The 18,002-nt window shown below is 39.9% G+C and overlaps 1 protein-coding gene and 1 pseudogene across 1 annotated transcript; both read left to right on the top strand.

Moving 5' to 3' along the window:
• Positions 1-6,293: 6,293 nt before the first annotated feature.
• LOC149924848 (glutathione S-transferase Mu 4-like) lies at positions 6,294-9,281 on the top strand. The gene is made up of 3 exons (XM_090161519.1): positions 6,294-6,636; positions 6,716-6,878; positions 8,940-9,281. Exons 1-3 carry the CDS (start codon positions 6,422-6,424, stop codon positions 9,222-9,224), a joined length of 663 nt encoding a protein of 220 aa, XP_090017645.1. The 5' UTR covers positions 6,294-6,421; the 3' UTR covers positions 9,225-9,281.
• Positions 9,282-13,896: 4,615 nt separating this feature from the next.
• Positions 13,897-16,706, top strand: LOC149924847 (glutathione S-transferase Mu 4 pseudogene; annotated as a pseudogene).
• Positions 16,707-18,002: the final 1,296 nt, after the last annotated feature.

Genomic DNA, 18,002 nt, shown 5'->3' with positions numbered 1-18,002 from the left:
TTAAACTTATTATTTTTAGCTCGTAGAAGCGTTGTTTCTGATGGGAATGTAATTAATAATAAAATGGCAAAATATAAATTGATATAAATTCCAAATGATTTTGGGAACATGCTAAAGTTATAGTATCATTTTTCATAAGCGTTTTACAACAATTATTGTAGTTAAAAGTCTTTTTTAATCAGGCTTAATTTAAACGGTAACATTACGCTGTATTTTCACGCTCGAAATAATTTTTGTAAGTGCTTGATGAAAATTTAAACATCTAATGTTTTAACACTCGTGCTGCCTATTTTGGTAGGATCGCTGGCGGTTGATGCCATTTGATGCCCTAGATTCGAGATAACTGTCTCGCAAGTAGTGGCCCTTAACAGTTCACGGTGTGCAATAACTGGTGGCTTTTACCGGGAATCGGGGTCCTGCTCTTGTAACCCATAAGGGTGGTAGCGCACTGCTAGATGTTAGTCGTGGTCAAATGGTCCTATCACCACCTCCGACTTCGGTCAGGTAGGGGCTGGAAACTGGGTTTCGGCTCAGGATAACGGAGAGGATCCAGGCATCCTTGGTGCCTAGACGGATTTGGTTTCCAGCTGCTTGGAGGTGGGTCTCCGTATGAGGCGCTGTGGCCCTTGCTTCCTGGCCTTTTGGATGTTGGCTTGCGTCAACGATGCGACTGTCAGCAGTAGGGTTCACTAGCTGTTTCGGCACTTGTCCTCACTATGGGCGTAGGTGTAGGGCATTATGAGGAGACTACCTGTGTAGTAGGCTGTTTGATCTCTTGGAGCACCGGTATAAAAGTTCCTGACCCAAGGTCTCGCGCGTAATCAATAGCGATTATCCAGTTCCGGTCGGAACTCCGAAAGAAAATAGTTCCATATTTACCATGGCAGCCAACTATAGAGATAATACCACGGCCAACTTTGATGATGAGCTGTTCGCCCAACAGCGCTCCGTCCAAGTTGGCCGTGATAGGACAATACAGTAACCGATAGGGGCCGATTTTTCGAAGGTCACTTGCCGGAAGGGGGTAAACGCTTCGTAACAAAACCGTCAATCAGAAAGCTCTCAGAATTCGAATCTATAGGATACAGAGTTCTATATTATCTTTGCACCGCTTTGCACAAACCTTACATAGGCAAGAGTAAGTCTCCTGTAGCCGCCACTTAGTCCCAAGGGTACTGGAGGTTTTGATTAACATTGTCCGCCGCCACCGTTCGCAGGGACAGTAACTAAAATCCCACTAACGTCGTCTGGTGGTAGGAAATCCCCTACCACCATTGCCACGTTTCAGCCTAGGCAATTCCCTGGGGCCCGTACTTATGAAGTGCCCGACTTCTAAAGATTTTTAGTTACAGTTATTTCAGGGAATTAATAAAACGCTACATTTGGGCCCTGTTGGAAGACTTTGCCTAGGGCCCGGAAAGCTGCTAACGCGACCCTGCCTACCACCAGAGACAGTGGCGTAAATAGCACCCCGCAGACCCCGCGCACCCCCGAGAACTAGGGGGCCCCCAAACGTTTATGATTAAAATCGGTGCTATTTAAAAGGGCCCCGATTCGTTTTTCGCGGGAGCCCCGGAGTCCCTAGTTACGCCACTGACCAGAGATAACCACTCCATTTGCGTGGAGTTTGCAAGTTCTATCCCAACTGGTTAAAAGTGTTTCCCCTTTCTATATAAACTTGTTGAGGTTAATGTTAGTAGTGACAAAAGTGATATAATTACCAAAAGTGTGACAATCCCTGTACTTTCGTATGCTAAAGGTTTAATGAATGCTCGACTCGAGATCGACAACATAAAAGACTATTTATTGTCGACTTTCTAGATCTCTTTTAGTCTATGGTATTATATCGTAGGTAAATGGCGATAGAATCTAAACAGAACGACGGCAAAATCAAAAAATACACTAACTTTGACCAGTGCTACTTAGTTCCTCAGTTCCTCACTACGAGGTGTTATTTGTTGGTTTTAACTTCCTTCCCTCCCCTCGGCATACTTTCCATTCTCCCCTCCCAACTTGTATTTCGCTCGTAACATTCATTAAGAAATAGGTCCGATTGACACACTTTTGGTAATTATGTCACTTTTGGTAGTGAGTGTAGGGAGTTTTTGGCACGCGCGGCATGAAGGGCATGCCACCACTCTGTTACGCATTTTAACCCGGCTACCTGACTTAATTGCTCAGGGCCGGACTGGCTAGTAGTTTTCCCCACCGGCTATGCAATCGTTTGGGCCCCATTTTCCATTAATGCCAAATTTTTCCTCTTTGGCCACCAATTTGAGTTGGTCCCGATCTGACCGGCGATCGCCGGTTAGCCGCCCGGATCAGTCCAGGCCTGTAATTGCTTTAAAAGTCGCTTGATGACTTAGGCCTAAGGTGGTGCCTTGGGTATTAATCTAGCTGTCTAGATTGGTTGCGGAGAAAAAGTAGAAGCTCGTCTCAAAGCCGTAGTAGAAAAACCCTATCACAGCACGCATCACGACAATAAGACGATTTCTTTGTAGGTTAAGAAGAGTAAGCCTATGACGTCATTTACTTCGATTCTGTGGTGGCGAATAGTTCGAGTCAGGGTGAAAACATTTTCCCAAAACGCCTGCCTGTGGACTTTTACCAGATAATTATAGATAAGCTTACTCCTGCTTGTGAGGAGCAGTAACAAGTTGACAAGCCAAAATATACCTCTCCTAGGAAGAATGGTCCCTAGTGGTATTAATTTCTCTACACGACCCCAAAGATATCTCCGCAATTCAGAGTTATTTACGAAAAACGTATTCTCGGTTCAAACCCTGCCCGGTATAAAATTTTAATTTTAATTTAAATAATTGAGACGAAACAATCGAGTTTAATTTATTCAGAATATTATAAATTAAGTAGTTACAACAGCGAGTTAGACTTACTAAAACAATGCACAATTGGATTTAACCCTTTTTACAGTACATGTTTATCAGTTGAATATAATACTAAGCAAATTTTAATGAAAGAAATATCTACAGATGGTAATTGTATTTTTCTCGCTTACGAAATACTTGCCGCATCTTTAACGCTCATTTTATTTCAACACTCGTAGACTTCCAGTTGACGTTGTGACACATACCGCATGATAAAGACCAATGCCGTCCAATTTCCAATATCATATAATGACCCACACACCCAGGAAATAATTGACTGCGTTAGAAATCGTAGATATCCAAATATCCACACCAAATATATTTACAAGAAGCAAAAACCTTACCATCAACAAAGCACAGAGAGCCACTTGACTAACCGCCAGCTCTTAAAGCAATAAACGTTAAATTATCGTCTTTGAATTAACACAACTATATATAGGTCGTTAATAATACCCGTAAATAAATAACAAAAAACTAACAAAGTGGACCACCCACAGGGTCTACCCTTTAACCCTCTTATCTCGTCTGACTGCGCTAAAACAAGATTTAACCTTTAAAATTTCATTCGTAAAAAAACCAGATTAGGCCTTCATAAATTAATTAATAAAAAAAGACTTTATTACCTATTATGCTTACAATGCGTGTCTTAATTTCAGTGAACCTAAGCAGCTATTGGTGGTCCTCTGGTAGAGCGCTCGACTGCCAAGCCGAATGGTCTGGGTTCGAAACCTGGGTGGCGCATTTGTTTTTAATCAATAGAGAAACGCTAAATTAGAATTTCTTCGATGCAATAATTTCAATTTCAATTCTATTTCAATTAAACCAAAATTTAGTACTCTATTAAATACGCTTCCGATAAAGCTGAAGGTCTAATTTTCAATAAGGCGTAACAAGTGTCGGTGGTTCTGTGGTAGAACGTCCGCCTGTCAAGCAGGAGGGGAGAGAGAGAGAGAGAGAGAGAGAGAGTTTTTAGTTTCAAATATGGCTTTTATTGGCGGCAAAAAATACTTATTCTAAAATTTCAAGATTAGAAAAACAATTTTTAATTTTTTCAACAGGTGTTAATTTCGATATAAACATGTATATTTTAATTTTATGAGAGCTTTGGCACATCCCAAAGCGAATTAAAGGTGAGATCGTTGGTTAAAACAGCATATGAACCTTGGAGAAGTTCCCAAACCTTTGAAAGAAGAAATCAACGAAACAACGCGAAATTTTAAAATTCGATAAACCTGTGTTTATTCGTCTAAGGTATATCTTATGTTAAAGTTTGTATATAATTATCTCTCTTGCAAGGTCGTTTGTACCACGTGATCTTAAAATTTCAAAATGGCAATCTAACGCGGTTGATATTGTTACGTCATTTTTTGCGCTTTATATTTTAGTAATTTTTAATTTTGGTTTTTTAATTCAATAAAAACTATCAACTGTTATTTATTATATCATATTTAATCTATAAAAACGTGAAAAAATACCTTTTGGCGTAAAAATGTACTTCGTGTTTATCTTTTTTCTTTTTTCGAACAGTATCGTCCACTCTTAGCGATACTTGTTTTTTCCAAAGAACCTTGGACGAATCCCTTAGTGTGATTGGTTTACGGGGGCTAAAACCAGGCTTTTTACCGATCCTCTAAAATCTATTATCCATGATTTTCTTAAGAAATATTGCTTTTGTATGAAAATAAACTTGAATCTTACTAAAATATCTTCTATTTTTCTGTTTATTAACAATTTCAATCCATGTACAAAATTTTCACTGCTTTCCCCCACCCACTCCCCAACTTCTGAAATGTTCCTACGCCCCTGCTGTTTTTTTTAAATTGATCGCTAATATTATTTACATAATTTTTTTTATTAGAAAGGGTGTAATTCTTAAATATTTTTCAATTTAAAATCTAGTGACTTTATATTCTTTAAGTTAGAAGAAACCACCTATGGACTGTGAGAAGGATGATAAAATACGCGAAAAAGTAGATTAGTCCATAATTATAAGGGATAATATAGCTAAATCCTAAGCAAATTTGAAGAAATTAAAAAAACTTATACCAATAGGTCTTCGAGCAAAAAACGCGAAACTCGGATCAAATAGATCTTCGAGTAATAAACTAAATTAAAAATAAATAAAATAGCCAGAAATTCCAACTGTAGACCGGTTTCGTTCTATTTGGAACTCATCAGTACCGTGCGGGAAATCTTGCTGGCGACTGTCAAATTTGCTTAGGATTTAGCTACATTATCCCTTTTAATTATGGACTAATCTACTTTTTCGCGTATTTTATATTCTTTAACCCTAAAAAATATTTCTTATATTTTTAATTATATATATATATAATCGATTAGGCCCTCTAAAGGTTTTAACCGGGGCCTGTATTACACGGCCAATGTTCTACTTACAACTGTTTAACTAAAGAATTACTCTAAATTAAACAATAAACCCTTATTCATATGACCATAAGTGGATAATAAAGATAAGTATGACACTTCCTATTCACCCAATGCAAATTTTTAAATGATAGTCTGTTTCGCCAATGACAACGTAAACCATTACGTACCGACGGACTGACAACTCTCCGCGAACTGCTCCTAGTATTTGGAGGAAACCCGGAAAATCGGCGACGGTCCGCCGTCAGCCTATTCGACGGACCAGCCAAGGCCTATTGAAAATTGAAATGCTTTCAAAAGTATATATAACGTTTACTTTTGGAAAATAATAATGAATTTTTGAATCGGAAGATCAAAATAGCTATAATAAACACTGGCTCCATTTCAGAAGTTAGGTTTTTTTTCGAATTTAAAACCTAAACACGTGTACGCTCGTATTTCTCGCCATCAAACTAACTAATATTTTGGCAACGGAAAGACAAGGAAGGGACGAGTTTCCTGTTCGTAAACTTCCTATTTCGCAACCACTCCACGATAGACTATCATTAACCGAATTCGTTCGGTGCCATACTTATGTTTATTATCCACTTATGATATGACTGATATAACACGCGGTTACACCCTGGTTACATTCTTGGTCGGCCGTCCAATCACTCACAGTGACTCACTTGTTTCCCGTAGTTCGTTACAAAACGTAATTTATTATTTATAGAGAGGCTGGCGCCATCTCTGAATATTTTAACTAATTAACAAACACTACACTGCGGACGCCGATAAGATAAATAAACGAAGAAGAATCTTATTGTTTATACGGTTAAAAATTTACCCGCGATTCTAGATTATCGATCCTTTTTGTCGTTTGCGTAATGTTCGGTTTCTTTTACTGGCTAGATAGCTAGGCGTATTCCTCTGTCCTTGACAACATTCCCCCGGTCGCAGTAAAAGCGCAGTAGAGGTAATTTGTAGTTCGATAGCTCCGTTGTGTTATATTCTAAAGGATATTTCAGACCACGTTGGCGCGTCGTTCATAGACGAGTAGTTTAAATTATCTTTTCGTTGATTAGATTAACGGTTATAGCGTCTGCTAGCCCATTTGAGGGATTGGTTGAAATTTAATTTCTTCTTCCACTTTGCAATTACCTTACCTTGTGAAAATGGCCCCCGTCCTTGGATATTGGGATATCCGCGGTATTAGCGAACCGATTCGACTGATTCTTCACCATCTCGGAATCGACTTCGAAGACAAACGTTACGATTTTTCCAATAATGAATGGTTGGACGAAAAGGAAACCTTGGGTTTGGAATTCCCGAACCTGCCTTATTTCATCGACGGTGATATCAAGATTTCACAAAGTCTCGTTATTGTCAGGTACGTACTTAAGTGTATTTTTTCGAGTTCTGATACCATCTTACTCACTAAGTACCTATTTTCTAATTACGGTCCTCAGGTACTTGGCTCATAAGCATGGCTTGGCCCCCACCTCGGTACAAGGCAAGATAAAAGCTGATATTTTAGAGCAGATTTCTAGAGATCTACTTGATGCTATTACTCGCCACGCTTACTACCCGCCAGAGGAAAATAAAGAATTTCAGGAGATAGGGAAAAAGAGGGTAATTATTATATAATTTTAAATTATTATGTTTAAAATACACTCTTAGAAAAATTGGTGTTATGTAACCGGAAAAAGGGTTTTTTACCGATGTCCCTTATTTTCAACCCGTTAAGGTGTTATGTATGGCCCTTGTTTTGAGGTTTCATTTGGCAGGGCCAGGGGTTTGATTATCTTCCATTTAAGGTTTTTATCTTGTACCGTCAGGAGTTTTTTATACATCTTCTTTCGGTTTTATCAACAACCCTTTTAGGTGATATTGGAACTATAGAAAGTTCTATGTAACTCCAACCTAGGTGCTTATTAATCCTCCGTAGCACCTTTAAGGTTTTACCTAGCCCCATCATGGGTTCTATTTCAATCCATCCACAAATTTAACTACCTCCGCGTGGGGCTTTCGTTAAAACCCTTCAAGGTTCCATCTAGTAGCCTCAAAGGTTGGTCTCATATCTTTCCTAGGTTTTATCTACCACCCATTGAAGCGGCAAAAAACTTGAGAAAGTGCGGGGTGTAAGGCATTTTAAAAACACGATAAACTACAATCTACGAATATAACTCGGTTAAATAGCCAAGGAGAATGTCGTAGCAGACGACAGTTCCGACCGAAAAACGATAAAAACGGGGAAAATAATATTTCGTTCACGAGATGGCGCTGCGGGTAGGTTCAACCAAGCAGTTCTGAGATTCTTGAGTCGGGGGGGGGGGAATAAAACACGAAATATGGTTGTTAATAATAAATAAAATACTGGAAATATTAACATGAAATTTTTGTATAACCATTTTCGGAAGTCCTCTATCCATTTAAATGGTTTTTAACCAATTTCAGGGTGGTGACAATTCCCCTTTAAGGGTTAAATGGAAACTTGATTAATATCTATATTAAACTTCAACAATAAATAGCATTAAGTCGTTGAGATGCCCAATGGTTCAAATTTCAAATATTTGAAGAACTAGAATAAACCTATAATTGGTCAACAAACACCCCCTTCCGCGGTCAAAAAACACCGTACGCGGTCAAAAAACACCGTACGCGGTCAACAAACACCCTACGCGGTCAACAAACACCCTACGCGGTCAACAAACACCCTACTCGGTCAACAAACACCCTACGCGGTCAACAAACACCCTACGCGGTCAACAAACACCCTACGCGGTCAACAAACACCCTACGCGGTCAACAAACACCCTACGCGGTCAACAAACACCCTACGCGGTCAACAAACACCCTACGCGGTCAACAAACACCCTACGCGGTCAACAAACACCCTACGCGGTCAACAAACACCCTACGCGGTCAACAAACACCCTACGCGGTCAACAAACACCCTACGCGGTCAACAAACACCCTACGCGGTCAACAAACACCCTACGCGGTCAACAAACACCCTACGCGGTCAACAAACACCCTACGCGGTCAACAAACACCCTACGCGGTCAACAAACACCCTACGCGGTCAACAAACACCCTACGCGGTCAACAAACACCCTACGCGGTCAACAAACACCCTACGCGGTCAACAAACACCCTACGCGGTCAACAAACACCCTACGCGGTCAACAAACACCCTACGCGGTCAACAAACACCCTACGCGGTCAACAAACACCCTACGCGGTCAACAAACACCCTACGCGGTCAACAAACACCCTACGCGGTCAACAAACACCCTACGCGGTCAACAAACACCCTAAGCGGTCAACAAACACCCTAAGCGGTCAAACGAAAACCCTACATGGTCAAACGAAAACCCTACATGGTCAAACGAAAACCCTACATGGTCAAACGAAAACCCTACATGGTCAAACGAAAACCCTACATGGTCAAACAAAAACCCTACGTGTTATAAAAATAAATAAAACCATTTGTACCCAAGATAAAACCCGAAGCTTATATGCTAAACCCAAAGGATAAAAATAAAACCCTAAGGTTGTATAAATAACCTCTTCGATGACTAAAAACTCATTAAAGTTCTACAAAGAACCCGGGAGTTCTAGGAAAAACCCTCCAAACACCCTTTTTTCTAAGAGTGTGTATATTTTTTAAATATATCATCTTTATACTAGACATTGGACGTGGTGAAGAGAGTATCCGATAACCTGGGCGACAAGCAATGGTTCGTGGAAGACCAACTGTCGTACGCTGACTTCCTGATCGTGGAATCCCTCGATCAGTTGTCCTACTTACACCCCTGCATCTTGAAGGACCATCCGAACATTGCCGCCTTGATCAATCGCCTCTACGCCTTGCCCAACGTCCAGAAATACATGCAAGGAGGACAATACCGAGCTTGGCCACTCAACACTCCGGTTGCTAGCTGGGGAGGCGATGGCGAAGCTCCGAAACGATAATTTTAAAAGACTATATGTTATTTATAATATCTCTTAAATAAATACATCATGATTGTTGCTATGTTTTTTATAAATAGTTATTATTACCCTGGTCATATGGCTTTGTACTTGACAATAGCCTACGTAGAACATCCGCAAGCATTAGGTCTCGGGTTCAAATCCCGCCCGATGCGATCGCAAATAGATACTAAGACGAATACCGTGTACAACTGGTGGAAACCCTGCCATTGGACGTTGAGAGGTAGCATTACACTCAGCACTCGGTCCGTCCCAAAGTCATTAAGAAGAAGTTGGAGAGAAAACGCCCATATAAACACAACAGACTCAACATGCACAACCATCAGAACACAAACGCAACAAATTCAACACTCACAACCTACGCATAAACATTACAAAAACGTAATAACCAAACCGTCATGACGGTGAGCGAAAAACCACCATCCAAACCAGACCGCAAATGAATCCGTTAACGCTCACCGTCACACGGTGGTTTTGCCAACCCTTCGAGAAACTGCGTACGCAGTGATTACACTTTGCACCGAAAATGCGAACGCGTTCGTAGGACTGACAGACAGACCCACAGACAGACACGGTGGTTGTATAACCCCTCCTACAGAAATAGCAACTCGCCTTTAGAGATAATTCTAATATCGTTATAGAACTTTTTGTTCCGCAGACTTGGTCTGCGTTGGAGTAAATGTTAATTAAATATAATCGATTAGATACGAGTTATCGTTTTTTTGTAACCTGCCCAAGTATTTCAACTCTCCCTAGTTGACAGTCAAACGGCGTTCAACGTTTCACTGGGAACGCTGCCGTAATGACTCCCGTCGTTGGCTATTGGATCATTCGCTTCACCGAACCGATCTGGATGATGCTCCATCATATTGTAGTCGACTTCCTGGACAAACGAGATTTGATTTCGAGAAGAATGAATGGTTGAAAGAGAAAGACACGCTCGATTTTGAGTTTACTAATCTGCCTTACTACAGCGATGGTGATATCAAAATCAGTCTAGCTGTTGTTAGGTAGCTTGGACTCCCCTTAACCGCAGAAGTTTCTAATATATCCCTAACGAGAGATACTTTTCTAGAAAGAGTAATAATTTATATTTTGCCATAACGGCTAGTGTATCTTTAGCTAAACGTCTTCAATCCATTAGATATTTGCCCGAGAAACACGGTTTGGCGCCGACATCGTAGCTAAGTAATATCTGAGCAACGACTCTGGAGCAAATCGCCAGGGACATCATCATCATGTAGCAACAGAAAATCAGCACCTTATAGACCACGAGGACGCTGGTGCTAGTCAAGCGGTTGACGAGTTCCCTTGGTGACCAGAAATGGCTCGTCAATGACCAGCTGTCTTACGTTTACTTTCTGATCGTCGAATCGCTGGATCAGTTGTCCTACCTACATCCGATCATAGCGTCTTCATGGCTAGCCCATAGGGCTGTGCAAGTACTCGAACTCGACCTCAATTACCGAGTACCAAAAAATTGCATATTTGGGTACCCGATTACTCGAATAAGCTGCTCTCTAAACTCGTCGAGTATTGGTATTTTCTATCTTCGTTGCTTCAAAGTTCAAGGATTGATTTTTACAACTTTTTTGGAGGGCAATAAACGGTACTTACAAAGTTGTGGATACTGCGGTTCATTTAGATTAAAGGAATAGTTTTCAGCATTGAAAGTTACTTTATCCTCCTTTTAAATTTAATTACTTGAATAAAACCAGCTCCTGATCAAGTACTCGATAACCCGACTCGTTAAAAATATTACTCGAGGTTTTTTTTAGTTACTCGACTCGAATAAGAGAAAGTTTCCCCTGAATCAAGTACTTGATTTCTCGACTCGACTTCAATATTACTTGACTATGAAAATAAATGTTATACTCGATAACCGACTCGAGTTCCTAAAACCACTAATCGCACAGCCCTACTAGCCCAACGTCGAAAAGTACTTCCAAGCATAGCTGCACACCAAGACTTGGTCTCGGGCTCAGTCTCACCAAAATTTTTGTTTGTCCTTAGTCTCGTCTCGGTCTCACAATAATTTCCCCAAAAGCACTAGAGCTCGTCTCGGGCTCATAAGTTTTTTTCCTAAATACGAGAGCGTCTTCATGGCTAGCCCATAGGGCTGTGCAAGTACTCGAACTCGACCTCAATTACCGAGTACCAAAAAATTGCATATTTGGGTACCCGATTACTCGAATAAGCTGCTCTCTAAACTCGTCGAGTATTGGTATTTTCTATCTTCGTTGCTTCAAAGTTCAAGGATTGATTTTTACAACTTTTTTGGAGGGCAATAAACGGTACTTACAAAGTTGTGGATACTGCGGTTCATTTAGATTAAAGGAATAGTTTTCAGCATTGAAAGTTACTTTATCCTCCTTTTAAATTTAATTACTTGAATAAAACCAGCTCCTGATCAAGTACTCGATAACCCGACTCGTTAAAAATATTACTCGAGGTTTTTTTTAGTTACTCGACTCGAATAAGAGAAAGTTTCCCCTGAATCAAGTACTTGATTTCTCGACTCGACTTCAATATTACTTGACTATGAAAATAAATGTTATACTCGATAACCGACTCGAGTTCCTAAAACCACTAATCGCACAGCCCTACTAGCCCAACGTCGAAAAGTACTTCCAAGCATAGCTGCACACCAAGACTTGGTCTCGGGCTCAGTCTCACCAAAATTTTTGTTTGTCCTTAGTCTCGTCTCGGTCTCACAATAATTTCCCCAAAAGCACTAGAGCTCGTCTCGGGCTCATAAGTTTTTTTCCTAAATACGAGAGCTCGTCTCGGGCTCATCAATATTTTTTTAAACACGAGAGATCGTCTCGGGCTCATCAATATTTTTTTAAACACGAGAGATCGTCTCGGGCTCATATTTTTTATCTCCTAAACACAAGAGCTCGTCCCGAACTCACAATTCCTCACCCTAAACATTTGAGCTTGTCTCGGGCTCATACTTATTTCTGTTACTAACAAGGGCTCGTGTCGGTCTGATAAGCCCGTTCAGCTATGCTTCCAAGGAGGCAAATTCCAAGCGTGGCTGCTGCTTAGTCCATTTTCGAGTTGGGGAGGCAGTGGCGTTGCGCCCAAGAGTTAATTTTTAAACTGAATGTTAACTGTAAAATGTATTGCCTTATTTGAATTTGAGGTAATAAATAACGATTTTATAATCTCATAAACTTTATCTTCCAAATACTTTTATTCCATTTAGAAATTTGGTTTGGAACCATTTGTATCATAAATAGACATTTAATGTATTTCATCTTTAGTGGAAGAGTTCACTTAATTTGTCTCTTAGATAAGATCACGATAACACGTCAAGTATATAACGAGATGGCTGAAGGTAAACCAACCCAAGGATCCTATATGTTAGAAGGATATGAGGCGAGGGACGAATAGAGAATCCGTCTTTAGATTCCGTCAAGGACAAAACATGGAGGAAGCACCGCCAAAATTTGTCCTTGAGGGAATAGAAACGAGACGTCCCACGTTTAGAGGCTCTCTTAATATCGACGGCGCCGCCGGCGTTTTGAAAACACGGGCTGGCCGGAGGGCTACCTATCCTTCTAATATATAGGATCCTTGATCAACCTTAGAAGTACCGAAAATTGTCGTTCTCAAAGCAGATGCAGCATCTTTAATAATAAAATTAGGCCTTGAGATAAGTCTATGACTTATTCCTAGGCATACAGACTTTAACAGATTTCAAATAATATAATAAGTCTTACGAAATTTATATTATTGTATGAGACGTCCATAACTTTTGGGGAGTAAGCTGTAGACTTATGGCCTTGATAAGAATAAACTGAACGTAATCGGTGTACAAGCCTGTAGCTTTAATTGCACTAAAGTATTACGCGAGGGGCAAGACAGTCTCAGATAATCTGTACACCGAGTTCGTGCATTTAGCATTGTTAATGGTACATATTTTCAAGAGTTCGCGAGTTCCATTTAGCACTGTCAAAGGTACGGCAGTGTACACCGAGTTCGCAGAGTGTCTTACCCCTAGGTATTACGTAACTGATTTACTGACATCCCGAAGTGTAACCCACCGATTTTGTTCAAACTCGGGGGATTGGTAGACCTTCGTGTATCATGAAAAATCCTAAAGGGAATTCATTCAATGGGCAACCGTTTTGCCATGGCAACGAAAAATGTTTTTGACAACGCAAAATATTAAATTTTCCCATTGAAAATAACATGGGATTTTGACCTCAAATTGATCAAAAGTTGATTAGTTTTGATGTTTTTTCTGTCAATTTTTATCTATTTTTTTCTATTTTTGAAATTTTTTAAAAATTTTCACAAGGGGGGGCCCTAGGAAACAAAATCGGTGGGTTACACCTCGGTATGTCTCCTTGTCAGTTTCATATACCCGTAATTGGTGTACAGAATGTTAGGAAGTGGCTAGCCCTTCTGGTCTGAATTAAAGCCAAATCAACAAAACAACAGGACCAGCCTTTGTTGGTAAGGCTTTAACTTTTGATATCGAAATGAAAAATTAAAAATTCATTATCATATACACGAATGTCAATAGAAGTTATCAACATAAAATCTGTTTTTATCCGAGCATTGTTCTTTCTTGTCAAAATAATCGTGTTTTCAGATTACTTATTAGCTCGACGTTGTCAAGATGTTAGGTTAGTATTTAGTAATGGCTCCCGTTGTTGGATACTGGGATTTCCGCGGTTTGGCCGAACCAGTTCGACTTATTCTTCATCATGTGGGCGTCGACTTCGAGGACAAAAGATACTTATACGGAACTCTAGACCATCATAGCTTCGATGATTGGTTGAACGTGAAGGAAACGTTGGGTTTGGAGTTTCCTAACATCCCGTACTACATCGACGGCGATTTCAAAGTCACTCAAAGTATCGCTATTGTAAGGTTCGTACGTTCGCGTATTATATAGATCGATTCACAAATTGCTTACAGAGAAACGAACACCTAATGCGAACCCCTTAGTTTTATTTACACTAGATGGCGCCAAATTAAAATAATTATGATATAATACCATACGTAACATAATCACTCATAACTATGCCTTCGCGTAACATTGCCATAGATTAAACTTGAAGAAGACGGACCCGTGAAAACTTCTGCATGGTCTTGGGGGGTGTCACAAAACACTGCCGCCGCCCCGGGGACCCAGCCTTCTTAAGCCGCCACTGCATTATAATACTCTACAAAGGTTCACTGACTACGTTATCGTTTCACTATTTTGAATTTTAGCTTCCTTTGCCATTTATAGATGGCACCACGCTCTCCAGTAAAGTCGTTTTTTCGAAGAATCGGCTATATTCATGCCATCTCTAATAACAATGGCCTTATACAGGTGGCAATGATAGAGCCGACAGTTGCTTTAAAGAAAAGGTTTTTTTGGCATACTTATGAGTCATTATGTTTCACATGATAATACTTACTGATTTATTAAAAACAAATTACACTATTTTAAGCGATGTTTCAAGTAAAAACGATAAACAAAAGTTCAATCGAGGGGCTAACCACTCTTAGAAAGTCTGTACACCGGACTACACTTAGATTACCACTGCCAAAGGCAGGGACTTCAAAGATTACGCGTAGTCCCATTAGTACAGTCAAAGGTACGGCTCTGTACACCGATTACGCGGAGTGATCAGCCCCTCGAGTTCAATTCAGGAAGTATTTGCAATTATTAGTTTAAAACAAACTTTTTTATTTATAATTATGTGATTTTAAAGATTAATTTTGATTAATGATCAGAAACGCAAACTCTTGAAGGATTGTAGCGCATTATAACGATTTAAAATTTTTGTTCCAGCCTTTTGGCGCCATCTAGTAAGATTAGCCCATTTGAAAATTGACGTTACCCCTGTGAACCAATCTTCTTCCTTGTCAAATATGTCTGGGGCGTTGGCGACAATCGAGAACTAAACCTTTTTCTAGTTGGTGCCAAATTTAAAATTTTATTCCCTCTTGCAAATTCAATCATAGCTGTACATATTGTCAAGAATGTATTGAAGTTACTAAGAATATTTGAGCATAGCATTAACCCCTGGTACCATCCTCACCAGTAGCGGCTCTAAGGGTGGGCTTAAGTGGGCTTTAGCCCCCCTGCATTTCTGAAAGGGGCCACATATTCATAATTAAGAGGCCACATATTTTAATTTATGAATTGTCATTATCTCTAGAAATTTGTTTTATTGTCAAAAAACTTTTTCTGGAAAAAATCTTTCAATATAAATTTGTTTACTCAAAAAGGTAGTAGACCATAAACATATAGATTCGGGAGGAAGGGAGCGGAAATTGAGAGAAAGTTGAATAGAAAGGGGCTTATGGAAATTTAGGGAAATATCCCAGGCATGCACGTGTCCCCTCCAGGTCGGATACAAGGTCAGTAGGGGGTCCAGAAAACGCGACGAGAGCCGCAACAATAAAACGACCTTGCTCTTCTCGCTTCCTGGAAAAATTTGGGTTTTTTCGATTTCACCACTTTTGCGAAATATGGTCAATACAAGGTTCCCGCTAAGGGTCACAAAATTCTTAGAGGCCACAAAATAATTAGCCCACCTGTGAAAAAACTTTAGCGCCGCTACTGATCCTCACAGCTTTTGTGGAGAAAGTTCGTCTGCATTTAAGGGGCATTCAAAGTCATACCATATAGCAAACTTGAATGGGAAAGCGGACGAATTTAAGTTACAAAGGCTGCGAGGATGGGAATCAGAATCCTATAGTCCAATATTCTTAGTAACTTCAATACATTCTTGGTCATATCCATCTTTTTGTTTTATTTGGGTTTTATTTTTCCAAATTCTGTAGTTTTTTTTTGCCAAACGAAAAGGAAATTATAGTATATAATATGTTTTTGACGACATGGCTAATATAATTTAAAGTGTAACTCGTGAATCCATATATATGGTTTCCTCCCTATTATAAAAGGGATTTGTTCTTTAACAAAGAGTAAATAAATATTCTTTCATTCATTCATTGAAAATGGATTTATGGCAATGGGAATTTTCCACTGGCAGATACTTAGCTAAGAAACACGGTTTGATGCCAACGGCGGAGGAAGAAGAGGTTCGAGCGTCCATTTTGGAGCAGATCTCCAAAGACATTTTCGCGGACGTGCTTCGCCACGCCTACTACCCGCCGCCTGAAACTCCCGAACGGCAGTTGTTCGTGACAAGGCGAGCTCTGTATCCCGTCAAGAGACTTTCCGAGTCTTTGGCCGAAAAGAAATGGTTCATCAACGATCAACTTTCTTACGTGGATTTCCTGCTTGCTGAATCCTTGGACCAGTTGGCCTACATCTACCCGCAGATCTTCAAGGACTATCCAAACATCGCCGGCTTAGTTAGACGTATAGAAAGCTTACCCAACGTCCAAAAGTACATGAAAGAGGGTAAATATCGAGTATGGCCTTTGTACATGCCGTACGCCCGTTGGGGTGGTACTGGAGAAGCGCCATCTCGTTGCCAAAAATAATAATAAATAATTAATTATTAATAAGGAACATCATTTCAATAAGGATGACTATTAGCAACAATAGGCTGTTTATACTGGGTGTTTCAAAAGGTTATGCAAAAAATTTAAGGCGTTGTAGGGGGTGAGTTCAGGGCCGGATTAAGTCTATTGGGGGCCCTGTGCAAAGTAGAATTTGGGGCCCCCAAAAAATTCTATCAACGTTAATGTGGTTATAAACATAAAATACTAATAGAAACATTTATTTTGAAGACGGGGGCCCCCTAACCTCATGGGCCCCTGTGCCTAGGCACACTTGGCACATGCCTTAATACGGCCCTGGGTGAGTTGAGAAGTATGCCTGTTTTTCCCCCATTTTCCTACGATGATTTAAATGAGCTTCAAAGTGTGGCCTACTAGCCCCTGGAAGTAGGCTGCAACCAGCGCAAAACCAAATAGCAGGGCCTTCAAATACTGTTTAAGTTTACTTTTTTACGCTGGTTACCTCGATTTGTTTATAAAGTTCTTTTTTACCTATCAAACGAACCCAAACCTTAATGTTCGCATTTCCCTGCTGCTTGGTTTTGCGCTTGTTGCAGCCTACTTCCAGGCAGGGTTGGCATAGAACCCGCCATACCGGTTATAGCCACCTGGCTAAATCCGGTTATAGCCACTTGAAAAAATCCAGATTTTTGTGGCTTTTATTAAAAAAAAATTACAATATGAATATTTTAGTAAATTAATAGTTTTTATTTAGAAATTTAGTTTATTTTTTGTTTCTTATTTAATTTTACCAGTTTTTCGGTAGGTTTAAAGTTCCAAAGTTCGCTGCCTCGCTTCTGTCATACACAAAAACTAGGGGGAATTTCCCGTGGAAATCAAAAGAATTCAGTTATTTTATATAGTTATTTCGCTTTATTTGTTTAGTTTCTTATTTACGACAATAACTGCAGACAATTTCTGCTTACATAATTAAAAGGTACTGTTTATATTTTAGCCGGTTATAACCGAAAAAAACCGGTTATAGCCACTGGTCTGGATTTTTTCAAAAAAGCCGGCTTTTTTCCAACCCTGCTTCCAGGTGCCACACTTTGAAGCCCTCTGGCGCTTTTTTAACTCGTCGTAGGAAAAAAGGGAAAAACAGGCATACTTCTCAACTCACCCCTTTCAACGCCTTAAAATTTTTGCATAACCTTTTGAAACATCCTGTACGAGTGCTTGTTGAAATAATGAAAACGTTTCACCTGTAAACAGAATGTCGTGTTTTTGCTAAGCCTTAATATGTCAAAAAGAGCTACCTGGTTAAAAGGGAACACTTGT

The sequence above is a fragment of the Leiobunum rupestre genome, chromosome 10, assembly GCF_980474605.1.
Source record: "Leiobunum rupestre chromosome 10, qqLeiRupe1.1.hap1, whole genome shotgun sequence".
Classification (NCBI taxonomy): Eukaryota; Metazoa; Arthropoda; class Arachnida; order Opiliones; family Sclerosomatidae; genus Leiobunum; species Leiobunum rupestre.
Note: the sequence above shows the minus strand (reverse complement) of the source record. Positions and strands in the feature narration are given on the sequence as shown.